The following is a 13602-nucleotide window of genomic DNA, read 5'->3' on the forward strand; positions in this document are numbered from 1 at the left end:
CTTGCTCCTTATCTTGGTCAGAGTAAACTTGGTAGGCCAGTTCCACTAACAGAGAGTTTTTTTGTAAGTTTTTTTTTGTTTTTTTGCCTGTTACAAATATACAGATTAGAGTCCAGATGTCCGGACTCTTTAGTTTAAAGAGTTTATCTTTAGTTTAATAAAAAGTTTCTTGTAGTTGTGATATATACACATCTGGCCATCTGTGGACTACATGTTTGGAAACATTATGTAATCCTTGCCAAAATGATATATGAGCTCTAATGCAGAAATTGCTTTTCGAGGCACCATAAAGACAGCCTGCATTGCTGTCAGATTTTCCGTTCATGTCACCTCCTAATAGACTTTCTTTCTGACTTGGAGTACGTTTCATTGGCTCCACTGCTCCAGGGTACGGACCCCAAACGCGTAACACCTACGTCAAAAACGTAACAAACACCTTGCATGTTTGAGATGGTATATTCATAATGAATTGTTATAGACCTCTCTCTACCTTTCTTTCAATAAAGCAAATTGCCTGGCCTTTAAGTTTCCTGTGTTCTAATCCAGCTCTATCACTTCCTTTCTCTGAGACCTTGGGCGAGCTACTTATTTATGTTCTCTGAGCCTCAGCTTACTTAACTTTAACAGCAGCATCTACCTCAGAGGATTTTCATCAGCATTAAAAGAGATGATGCATGTTAAGTCCTATGCCTTTCTCAGTCTGGCATTTAGTATGTAATCAATAGATACTGGCTATTACTAGTAACAAAGACCTCATATATGGCACCACTATACTATATGATCACTGTAGTTAACTTCTGCCTCCTTGCCTTACTGCAGTCTGTTTCCTGAATTGAATGCATTTGGCAACCACCGTCCCAGCTTTTATAAATGTCTCCTAAAGGCTGTATTGATTATTTTTCTTTAAATTAACTTACTTTTTACATAAGGTATTTTTCAAAGGAAATGTTATCTCACTATCATAAACAAAAATCATTATCACTTGCCATTGTTGGGTGAACCAAGTTGAAGAGAAAATTTAATAACAGACATCTTACTTTGATTTTAAGGTTTTTCTTTTCCACAAAACCAAATATTAACCATAAAAAGCCTACCAAGAAACTGCTCTACCACAATGTAAATTTGTCTTATCCTGCTACAAAAGGATAGTCAACAAACCATTACCTCCGAATGTAAACCTGTAAAAGTCTCTTTGCTGCAGGTGGGTTGTTATTGTTGTTAGGTGCCCTTGAGTTGGTTCTAACTCATAGCTACCCCATGTACAACAGAATGAAACACTGCCTGGTCCTGTGCCATCCTTACAATCACTACTATGTTTGAGCCCATTGTTACAGCCACTGTGTCGATTCACTTTGTCAAGTGTGGGTAGTGGGCCAAGTTATTAGCAGCCAGGCCAGAAGTAAAGTGATATCAGTTGATCTCAGTAAGGGGGAAAGGCAGGGTTCAATCAATCATGTTAAGGTTAATCAGAGGTTGATCTTCTGTATTTCTCCCTCCTCCTCTCTATTTTTTTCCTCTCTTTATAAGTTTCATTGTACCTACGTTCTTCCAGCCATTTGCTTTTTCTGGAATTCAGATGACCTCCCTATATGTTGTGGAGCCCTGGTAGTACAGTGGTTAAGAGCTACGACTGCTAACCAAAAGGTCAGCAGTTCAAACCCACCAGCCGCTCCCTGGAAACCCTATGGGACAGTTCTACTCTGTCCTATAGGGTTGTTACGAGTTGGAATCAAGTCAATGGCAACGGTTTTGGGTTTAGTTTTAATATGCTGTACCAAGCCAAAAAACCTACTGCTGTCAATTCGACTCCAACTCATAGCAACCCTTCAGGACAGAGTAGAACTGCCTCATAGTTTCCAAGGAGCACCTGGTAGATTCAAACTGCCGACCTCTTGGTCAGCAGCTGTAGCACTTAACTACTACGCCACCAGGGTTTCCATATGCTGTACATGGGTTCCAAAATTGAGGTACCTGGTAAATCTGGAGTGGCTAGCTCAGGTGTGGGCCCAACTCCATTTTGCTGTTTCTGCTTTTGCCTTAGCAACAGTTTACCTTTATACAGACTTAATCTTATATCTAAGTAAGTGTTTTTCTTTGTAGCCAAGCTAAGAAAGAGCCTTGATACAAACATCAGCTCATTCCCAAGGAGACCCCATAGACACAGCGTATCTAACCTCTACATTCCCAGAAAGGAACACCTCACAAAACAAACCCCCTAACCCACATATGCTTTGTAAACTAACCCTGGCAAAATCAGGGCTTTGAGATGTCCCCCTGCCCAGCTGCATAACTGCTTGGCAACCAATCAGAATATTGCACCGTGTAGCTCCTGGTTTTACTGTATGAATATTGCTATGTGAGGCCAGCACAGTGAAGGCTGGCTTTCACTTTGTGAGATTCAGTGCATCCCCAGTTCAGTTGCTCTTCCTTTTAATAAATCTCTCTTGATCTTATTTTAACTAGAGCACACCGTTGTTACTCTACAACAATGCATACAGAATAAGTGCTCAGAATAAACCTTATGTTCTAATTTCAGTGAGTTTTTATTATTTTTAACACCCATGGAAGCAAATACCATGAAATATCAGGTATTTGGTATTAAATTCTAACTAGATACTGTTGCCTACTGAAGACAAGATTAGCTAGTTAGGGAGATAGGCAAGACTTTCTCCTTGACAGTTATCAGCAATGGAAGGAGAATGGAAAAGAAAAACAACTTTCTCACTAAACCAAAAACCAAACCCGTTGCCATCGAGTCCATTCCAACTCATAGCGACCCTACAGGACACAGAACTGCCCCATAGGGCTTCCAAGGAGTGGCTGGTGGATTCAAAGTGCAGGCCTTTTGGTTAGCAGCCATAGCTCTTAACCACTGTGCCACCAGGGCTCCACTTTCTCACTACAATTAGTTAATTCCGTTGTTAAATGAAATAAAAATGGATTCTTGTGGTTGACAAAATGGACTCGTGGTTAGGTGGAAAACTCCCCTAAGACTTGTCTTTACCAAAACGCTTTCCCGTAAATCAGTACACACACCTTGACCGAAGAGATTCTGACTTTGTCGACCAACAAAATCCTGACAGCATTTCAATAGTAAATTGTATAAGCCAATCAGAAACAAGCTTCTTTGCGTCCGCATTTTTGTCAATAAAAAGCCAATCACTGCTAATACTCAGTGGGGTACCTTTCCCCCTGTGGCCTGGTGCTACCCATTTCGCGAATCCTCTGCGGAATAAACCATATCCAATAGACTCGATGGCACTGGGTTTAATAGATTAATGTTATTATTGACTCAGTTTCTTTTGATAATGTAATGCGCTTAGAAAAGGGCCACACACAAAGTGCTCAGTAACTGGCCATTATTATAGGCTCGACATTATTTCAAGCCCCTATTTTGGGATGCCCCCGCTAAAAAACTCAGTCCACTGCCGGGTTTGAATTGATAGAGAAATAAATGTCTGTGGACAGATATTAAGCGCCTTGACAGAAAAGAGGGATTCCCCTGAGGGAATGAGGTGCCCTCCCCCAGGAGACGGTGCCAGCTGGCCCCTCAGAGGTGCAGGTGGGACCCGCGGCAGGGAGCAAAGGCGGGGGCGGGCGCGCCAGGCTGGGGAGAGGGCCACGTACTTGGCTTTGGCGGTCTCTTTCCAGGGCGCCGTCGGCTCCTCGCATGCCCGCCTCAGGGCTGCTATCTCCGCTTCCAGGGCGCGTACCTCAGCCCGTTCGGCCTCCATGCGGCAGCGCTGACCGCAACCGGATTCAGTCAGGGCCCGACTGACGGGAGCCTTCCAGGCGCTTCAAGACTCCCGCGCTCTCCCAGCGCGGACCATTTCCCGAGCTCGGTGGGGGTGAACGTGTGGAAGCTCGCGCCCTAGAACATAAAACCCCAAGCCCACAACATACCCCAGGTCGTTTACATCTCTGCGCACATTAACACAGCTGACTCCAAGAAGTCCTACACTTTCGAGAGAGCTGATTCATTCCAGCCCCAAAGCCAAGGGTGCCGCCGCGGACCCCGCGCTGGTGGCGCCTTAGAGGAACCCGGGCGTTTACGTCACTGAACAAGAAGGGTCGGGCTACGCGAGGGCGAGCAGCTGTTTACTTCATTGTTCACTTCAGCCAACCAAATCCAGTAGCTGGTGAATTCCGGGCCGTACCATGCTTCATCAAGAATTAGGGATTTTAGGCTTGGACTCTTTTTCGGACGTTGAAGGGAAAAGTGGCGAAGGCATCACAGTAGCTCCAAAGCCGAGAAACGAAATAAAGAGCCCTAGAGAATTGATTGTAGAAACGGAACCTTTTGAGCCTGGTTTGGAAATCGGGTAGGAAGGAAGAGAGAGTGCGCCTGCTGGGACACGTGACTAGAAGCTAGACGTCTAAGCGGCGCTGGCTCTAAGAAAACGTCTGGTAAGAAGTGGTGTGGAGGCATGGGAAGGGACAGGGCCTTTCAATCTAGCCTCCCTTCTCCTTTCTGGGTCTCTCGGAGGAAGAAGGCTGGATTGGGTAAATTGCGGGTAGGGAGGCGGGTACCAGGAAGTTCACGCCCAGAGCTCACGCCGTGCTCTGGACTCCCGGGCGCGGGTTTAGGGTCTGGCTTAGGAGGAGTCTGTCAGCTCCTGGGGCAGGGACGGGGGCGAGCTCAGTGCGTACCGGTGTCTAAACTGGGTGAGAGAGCTCAACGTGGACCTCTAATGTCAGTACCTCTGCAAAAGCTTTCTTGAGGCTCCTCTAATCCAACAACCCTCGGATGGGTTTATTTTATTTTAATACAGTGTAGTGTGATGTTAAGAGTCCTGGGTTCTAAGATTAGATCTGGGCTATAGTCCTGGCTCCACCGGTTATTTTTTGTGCGTCATTGCGGAAGCGATTTACTCTCTCTGATCGTCAATTTGCTCGTCTCAAAAACGTGAGTACTCATAGGACGACAATGTGTGGATTAAATGAGAGGACACAGCAGGAGAGCAGTGGGATACATACCTCAAATTCTCCTAAAAAGACCAGACTTAATGGTCTGACTGAGACTAGAAGGACCCCAGAGGTCATGGTCCCCAGACATGAACCATTCCCAAAGCCAACTCTTCAGACAGGGATTGGACTGGACCGAAAGATAGGAAATGATATTGGTGAGGAGCGGACTTCTTGGCTCAAGTAGACACATGACACTATGTGGGCAGCTCCTGTCTGGTGGGGAGATGAGAAGGCAGAGGGGGACAGAAGCTGGCTGAATGGACACAGGGAATACAGGATGGAGAGAAGGAGTGTGCTGTCTCATTAGGGGGAGAGCAACTAGGAGTATATAGCAAGGTGTATATTTGAGAGACTGAGTTGATTTGTAAACTTTCACTTAAAACACAAAAAAAATAAAAAATAAGAGAATACATACAAAGTATAGTGCAGGCGCATAGTAAACAACAAGCCTGTGTTAGCTATAATTGTAACGGTACTCTGCAAACACTTCTATTGTAACATGGTATTGTTATTGCAGCATTTCTTTACTATGACTGAGTAGCTCTAGGATAAAGACCTATTTTTTATCCTTTAGCATATTACCTGCCCCATGCTATTTCTGTCAGCATTCCTTAGAGTGAATAAATGAATGTAAGAATGAATACAGGAACCATACTTAACAACGTGAAAAAGTAAATGAAGAAGGGCGGACTATAGTATTGTCATTTGGAGGGAAAACACCTGCCTGTACCTGTGTGTGTATGTGTGTAGAGCTGCTGTTGCAAACTGCATTCATGAGCAACGTGGATATGGGGCTTGAGCAGAATCTCCAGGGATAAAATTTGGGAGCAGTACAGCTGGACTTGAAACACAGGTCCAGGGGACCAATTTGGCATAGAAGGTTTAAGGGAACGACTCAGTTTTTTGTTAGATTAAGAACTGAAAGGAAGAGCTCTTTTTTTTCTCTCTCTCTGCCTATAGAAAAGTATTTTTTCTCACTAGAACTCATGAAAGCCAACAGAGAAATGAAGCGCCTTTATGTGGGTGGCCTTAGCCAGGCCATTTCCCAGGCTGACCTGCAAAATCAGTTCAGTAGATTTGGAGAAGTTTCTGATGTGGAGATCATCACACGAAAAGATGAGCAAGGTAAATTTATAGCCTCTCTTTGGGTAGTTAAAGGCAGACTTAACAAGGTCAAGTATTACAGAATAAAGGAATCACAGAGATAACTGTTAGCTCTGAAAACTGAAAGTGATGCATGTTTGATTACAAGATATTCCGCACCCCTACCCTTACTCCTGCACCCCTACCCCGACTCGTGGAGGTGTTACATATGGTTTGGAACTTGCCCGGAATTACATTAATGAAGTCAGAAAAATCCTAAATTCCAAAACATGTCTGATTTCTGAAACATTGTTTTCAGAGCTAACATTCTAACATTGATTAACATAAAAAAAAAATTGATTAACATAGGATACCTCTAAATTAAAAACAATATGTTTCCTTAAATGACTACTTAACATTTTTTTCTTATTTATATCCTTTTGAAGTATTCTGATAATAATGCTTAGAAAGATGTAATCTTTATATCCAGTAAAAAATAAACAAGATCTACCTTTGAAACTGTAAATTTCCAAGAGATCATTTTATTTTTTAGAACCTTTGAAACTGTAAATTTCCAAGAGATCATTTTATTTTTTAGAAACTTACCTAGAACTAATTTAGGAATTATTTTTAGAAACTTAATTTTTACGTTGTTTTCTAGATGAGAATTTAAGTAAATTTGTTCTCTTTTTAGGAAACCCACAGAAAATCTTTGCGTACATCAACATCAGGGTGGCAGAAGCAGACCTGAAAAAATGTAAGGTTATCATGTTTTCTATACCGTTTGCCAGTTGATATCATCGTATAATTTGGCATAACTTTGGTTCGAAATCTAAACTTCCTTAGCCACTTTTTTTTTTTATTGTGCGTTAAGTGAAAGTTTACAAATCAAGTCAGTCTCTCATACAAAAATTTATATACACCTTGCTATATATTCCTCGCTGCTCTCCCCCTAATGAGACAGCAAACTCCCTCTCTCCACCCTCTATTTTCATGTCCGTTCAGCCAGCTTCTGACCCCCTCTGCTCTCTCATCTCCCCTTCAGACAGGAGCTGCCCACATAGTCTCATGTGTCTACTTGATCCGAGAAACTCACTCTTCACCAGTATCATTTTCTATCTTACAGTCCAGTCCAATCCCTGTCTGAAGAGTTGGCTTTGGGAATGGTTCCTGTCTTGGGCTAACAGAAGGCCTGGGGCCATGAGCTCTGGGGTCCATCTAGTCTTAGACCATTAAGTCTGGTCTTTTTAGGAGAATTTGAGGTCTGCGTTCCATTGCTCTCCTGCTCCCTCAGGAGTTCTCTGTTGTGTTCCCTGTCAGGGCAGTCATCGGTTATAGCCGGGCACCATCTGGTTCTTCTGGTCTTAGGCTGATGTAGTCCCTGGTTTATGTGGCCCTCTCTGTCTCTTGGGCTCATAAGTACCTTGCGTCTTTGGTGTTCTTCATGCTCCTTTGCTCCAGGTGGGTTGAGACCAAGTGATGCACCTTAGATGGCTGCTTGCTAGTATTTAAGACCCCAGATGCCACTCTCCAAAGTGGGATGCAGAATGTTTTCTGAATAGATTTTATGCCAATTGACCTAGATGTTCCATAGCCCTTTTATGTCATTCAGAGAGACAACCGTGATCAAGAATATTCTGATATTCTACAATTCACCAAGTTTAGTTCCATCCCATCTGACTTCAGCAGACATATGATAGCACAGCTTAGATGTGTTGAAAAAAGTGTGCTTGCTCAAAACCTAGTATTCACAAGTACTTTGGACAAGGAACTAAACTGCTCCTCCTCCCCAATGTACTCATTTCTTGAGTGGCTAATGGTTGTTCTTAAATGCTGCTTGCAGAGGGCTTTGGAATATGCCTTTTAAATACCGTATTAACTCCTCGAAATTGTGAAGTCTATATGACTAAAGTTAATAAAGCTTAGGGTGAACAGTGGCTTGCAGTAAAGAAAGAAGCAATTCATACTGCTGCCAATGCAGTAATGTATCCTAATTATTTTGAGGTTGAAAAGTCAGAGGATATCAAAAAAGTATGTAAAGAGGAGGGAGCTATCATCAGCCTTTCATAATTTCATTTGCCAAAAGATTACTTTGTTCTGTTGCTCAAGTGAGGAAATACATATGGCAAATATAAGATTGTATTAAAAACACATCACTTCCATTGTGTGCCTGTGGCAAATTATTTAAACTTCTAAGGTTAATTTGCTTGTCTGATGGATAACAATAATAATAGTTCTTACCACATAATATTGCTGCGAGGATTAAATTAAATAATGTATGTACTTAGCATACTAACTAGCACATAAAAAATACAACCTGATTAAAAGGAAAAAAAAGCCGTCGCCACCGAGTCGATGCCGACTCATAGCAACCCTATAGAACAGAGTGGAACTGCCCCCCATTGAGTTTCCAAGGAGCACCTGGTGGATTCAAACTGCCAACCTTTTGGTTAGCAGCCGTAACACTTAACCACTACACCGCCTGGGTTTCTACAGCCTGATAGCAATTATTATTAAGGAGGCTGATAGCAGATAATTGAAAAATCTACTGGGGTACAGCAGTTCAACCACAGTTCAGTCACGCCTTGTATTTAAGTCATTTCCAAGTTATACAGTGATCACTGGTATGAGGTGAATAATGAAAGTAAGGGGCTGCAGGGCTCTGGAGTCTTGGCTAATCTACCCTTAATAAATCACATTTATATTTCATAGTTACAAAATGAAATATTAAGTAAATTCAGTTACTCACCAGATTTCCAGCATTACTTTATAAACAAGTGACAAAAAAATGTTGCTTTACACTTTACATGTTTGCCTCATTCAAACTTTCCAGTAACAGTGTAAGATAGGGAGGGCAAGGACCCTGCTCCACACACTACTGCAATTGGATAAGGGACTCGCCCCCATAGCTAGTAAGTGGTAAAAATGAGGTGTGAACCTATGTCTTCCCGCTCTAGGTCTCATTTTCTTCTCTCTGTTCTGTTTCCTTTGTGTCTCTTTGTGATAAACAAGCCTTGGTACTAACATAGTTAGGAAAAGCAGGTGCTGAAATATATTCGAATTGCCATGCACTTGAATAATAATTGCTTACTTTATAGGTATGTCTGTTTTAAATAAAACAAAATGGAAAGGTGGAACACTGCAAATTGAGCAAGCAAAAGAAAGCTTTTTGCACAGGTAAGATTTACTCTGCATGCATTTAAACCCTATTTCTTTATATTGTTAATGGTTTTACATGTTTACATCTTTGATTTGAAATTATTGAGAAATATGCTGTAACATTCTTAGTAAATTCAAACATTACAGGTGAAGCTGAAATCCCTCTCAGCTCCAACTCCCCCCACCCCAGAACTGACGAAGAAAGATAATCCAGTGATGATTCAGCAAGATCATTGTATGTGTGTGCATGTGTATGTTTATATATGCGTGTGTATTTTTCTATGTATTCGTATGTATATGTATACCCAGAACCCAGTGCCGTCGAGTCGATTTCGACTCATAGCGACCCTATAGGACGGAATAGAACTGCCCCATAGAGTTTCCAGGGAGTGCCTGGAGGATTCGAACTGCCAACCTTTTGGTTAGCAGCTGTAGCTCTTAACCACTACGCCACCAGGGTTTCCATGTATATGTATACACATATATATATACGTATTTTATTTGTTTGTCTATATATATATATACATACATATGTATATGTGTATACGCACCACATTTTACACGGAAACTCTGGTGGCGTAGTAGTTAAGAGCTACAGCTGCTAACCAAAAGGTTGGCAGTTCGAATCCACCAGGCACTCCTTGGAAACCCTGTGGGGCAGTTCTACTCTGTCCTGTAGGGTCACTATGAGTCGAAATCGACTCGATGGCAAAGGGTTTGATTTGGTTTACACTTTACACGTGTAACATGTGCCTTCTACATTTGTTTACCAACCACTTCCTCCTGTACCTTACCAAAAAATGAGGTATTTTCATAAGTGTGCTGTGCTAAATTTTTTTCCTTACAGCAACATGTAAGAGAAAATTGGTATAATGGCCCTGTGAAAATACCTCATGAGGGGATGGAATGATTGGCAAACATAAAAGGCATGTGTTATTTGCATAAAAATGTAGGTATATGCAATTTCATCTTTATAAACACAACCTATTATGGAGCCCTGGTAGCACAATGGTTAAGAGCTATGGCTGATAACCAAAAGGAGGGCAGTTCAAATCGACCAGCTGCCCCTGGAAACCCTATGGGGCAATTCTACCCTGCCCTTATAGAGTTGCTATGTATGTGAATCGACTCGACAGAAACTGGTTTTTTTTTTTTTTTAATGTTGATCTTCCTCCTTTGTATCACTTTTTCAGTACTATTTCAGAAAATGGCTATACCACAGTGTATTTAGTTATCCCGTTATTGTTGTTAGGTGACATCGACTCATTACCAAACATGGTGACCCTGTTTACAATAGAGTAAAACACTGCCCAGTCCTGCACCACCCTCTCAATCATAGTTGTGCTTGAGCCCATTGTTACAGCCACTGTGTCAATCCATCTTGTTAAGGATCTTCCTCTTTTTCACTGACCCTCTACTTTACCAAGCCTGATGCCCTCCAGGGACCGGTCCCTCCTGACAACATGTCCAAAGTATATGAGATGAAGTCTCGCCGTCCTTGCATCTAATGAGCATTCTGGCTGTACTTCTTCCAAGACAGATGTGTTCGTTCTGGCAGTCCATGGTATATTCAGTATTCTTTGCCAACACCATAGTTCAAAGGTGTCAAATCTTTGGTCTTCCTTATTCACTGTCCAGCGTTCGCATGCACATGAGGCAATTGAAAACACATGGCTTGGGTCAGGCACACCTTACCTCAAAATGACGTTTGCTTTTGAATGCTTTAAGGTGGTCTTTTGCAGATTTCCCAGCACAGTACATCGTTTGATCTCTTGACTGCTGCTTCCATGGGATTTGACTATGGCTCCAAATAAAATGAAATCCTTGACAACTTCAGTATTTTCTTCATTTATCATGATGTTTCTTATTGGTCCAGTTGTGAGAATTTTTGTTTTCTTTATGTTGAGATACCATCCATACTGAAGGCTATAGTCTTTAATCTTCATCAGTAAGCACTTCAAATCCTTTTCACTTCACCAAGCAAGTTTGTGTCATCTGCATATCGCAAGTTGTTAATGAGTCTTTCTCTGGATCTGTTGCTTCGTTCTTCATATAGTTCAGCTGCTCAGATTATTTGCTCAGCATACAGATTGAATAAGTATGGTGAAAGGGTACAACCCTAATGCACACTTATCCAGACTTTAAACCACGCAGTATACCCTTGTTCTTTTTGAAACACTGCCTCTTGGTCTATGCGTAGGTTCTTCCTGAGCACAGCTAAGTGTTCTGGAACTCCCATCCTTTGCAGTGTTATCTGTAATTCATTATGATCCACATAGTCGAATGCCTTTGTACAGTCAGTAGAACACAGGTGAACATCTTTCTGGTGTTTTCTACTTTCAGCCAAGATCCATCTGACATCAGCAATGATATCCCTAGTTCCACGTCCTCTTCTGAATCCATCTTGAAATTCTGGCAGTTCCCTGTCAAAGTATTGCTACAACTGCCTTTGAATGATCTCCAGCTAAATTTTATTTGTGTGTGATATTAAAGATATTGTTGAATAATTTCTGCTTTCTGTTGGATCACCTTTCCTTGGAATGGGCACAAATATGGATCTGTTCCAGTCCGTTGGCCAGGAAGCTGTCTTCCAAATTTCTTGACAGAGACGAGTGAGCACCTCCAGCACTGCATCTGTTTGTTCAGCCACCTCAAGTGGTATTCTGTCAATTCCTGGAGCCTTGGTTTTCACCAGTGCCTTCAGTGCAGCTTGGAGTTCTTCGGTACCGTTGGTTTTTGATCATATGCTGCCTCCTGAAATGGTTGAATGTCAAACAGTTCTTTTTGGTACAGTGACTTTGTGTATTCCTTCCATTTTGTTTTGATCCTTCCTGCATCGTTCAGTATTTTCCCCTTAGGAGTCCTCAGTACTGCCACTTGAGGCTTGAATTTTTTCTTCAGTTCTTTCAGCTTGAGAAATGTGGAAAGTGTTCTTTCCTTTTGGTTTTCCAACTATACATCTTTGCACATTTCATTATGATACATTTTCTTCTCAAGCCACCCTTTGAAATCTGTTCATTTCTTTACTTCATTGTTTCTTCCTTTTGCTTTAGCTATTCTGTATTCAAGAGCAAGTTTCAGAGTCTCTTCTGAACTCCCTCTTGGTCTTTTCTTTCTTTTCTGTCTTTTTAATGACCTCTTGTTTTCTTCATGTATGATATTCTTGATGTCATTACACAACTCATCTGGTCTTTGGTCATTAGTGTTCAATGTGTCAAATTTGTGGTTGAGATGGTCTCTAAATTCAGGTGGGACATACTCAAAGTCATATTTTGGCTCTTGTGGACTTGCCCTAATGATGAACATTTAGAAATTTTTCAATTCTTCATTACCATAGATGATCCTCCAATATTCTTGAGGTTGTCTCTTGCATATGTGCAAGTACTGCTTTGGGGTTTATAACAAAAAGTGTAATCACTGAGTCCTGGATTTATGCACATGTAAACTTTACTAGACACTACTGAAGTGTTTATATTAGTTTTGAGAATTAATGGTTTTATACAAGTGTAAAAAGATGATTCAAGATCCCAGGATAAGAAGCAAGAGATTACTTATGCAAGTGATTTAAAAACAAAACAGTGCAATTATAAGCACTATGCCCATTGCTGTCGAGTCGATTCCAACTCATAGCAACCCTCTAGGACAGAGTAGAGCTGCCCCATAGGGTTTCTAAGGAGGACCTGGTGGATTTAAACTGCTGACCTTTTGGTCAGCAGCTGCAGCTTTTAACCACTATGCCACCAGGGTTTCCAATAAACATAGAATTTTCAAATCCTAAAGGTATTCTTAGGGAGAAAAGATTGAGTTTGGAGGCTTTCAATCTAGAAAACACTTAAAGACGAAGGGACCAGGACAGTTGATAAGATTGTTCTAAACTCTAGAAATGGCATAAGCAAATATACAGGCTAAAACTAGTGGCAGGCAGCCTACATGAGCTATGTTACAGGGGAGTGACTAGGTGGAAAAGGTGATTATTTGGTTTTATTCTTCAGCTGGGGGCCTCTGACTATGTGTGCACAAGGTAGTGATGTGACTTTGATCCAGCAGCATCTGATTGCCTTTTGTGTGCACCCCAAGCAAGGTGAACACGCAGCATTGGAGTGTTGTAGGTGTGCATACAGGACACAAATTTGATGGTCCTTCTGAAAGGTGGAATACAAAACAGGCTAGAGGCAAAGAGGTCAGCAAGGGTTGATCAGTACCATTTTTCAGTCCTGAGTAAGGTGGGGGTAGTTTGAATTGGATGGTTAAATGGCATTCTGTCATTATGAGGATGGTGATGTTAGATGCTATCAAATTGATTTCGACTCATAGTGATCACATGTGACAGAATAGAACAGCCTCATGGGGTGTGCTATGCTGTAATCTTTATGAGAGCAGATCACCAGGTCT

The 13602-nt window shown here is 41.7% G+C and overlaps 2 protein-coding genes across 10 annotated transcripts in view; one reads left to right on the plus strand and one right to left on the minus strand.

Moving 5' to 3' along the window:
* The window catches only part of CENPP (centromere protein P), a 383426-nt gene extending 378825 nt beyond the window's left edge, over positions 1-4601 (minus strand). For both annotated transcript variants that reach the window (XM_064291078.1, XM_064291079.1), the window contains exon 1: positions 3628-4601. In XM_064291078.1, the coding sequence (XP_064147148.1) occupies positions 3628-3734 (107 nt within the window). In that variant the 5' untranslated portion in view covers positions 3735-4601. The remainder of the gene's footprint in view (positions 1-3627) is intronic.
* Positions 4086-13602, plus strand: part of NOL8 (nucleolar protein 8) — a 43187-nt gene continuing 33670 nt past the window's right edge. For 3 of the 8 annotated variants that reach the window (XM_064291071.1, XM_064291072.1, XM_064291073.1), the window contains exons 1-3: positions 4740-6093; positions 6746-6808; positions 9150-9228. In XM_064291071.1, the coding sequence (XP_064147141.1) occupies positions 5955-6093; positions 6746-6808; positions 9150-9228 (281 nt within the window). In that variant the 5' untranslated portion in view covers positions 4740-5954. The other 5 variants (XM_064291069.1, XM_064291068.1, XM_064291067.1 and 2 more) reach the window with 5 other exon arrangements.

This window comes from Loxodonta africana, chromosome 9 (genome assembly GCF_030014295.1).
Source record: "Loxodonta africana isolate mLoxAfr1 chromosome 9, mLoxAfr1.hap2, whole genome shotgun sequence".
In the NCBI taxonomy this organism is placed as follows: Eukaryota; Metazoa; Chordata; class Mammalia; order Proboscidea; family Elephantidae; genus Loxodonta; species Loxodonta africana.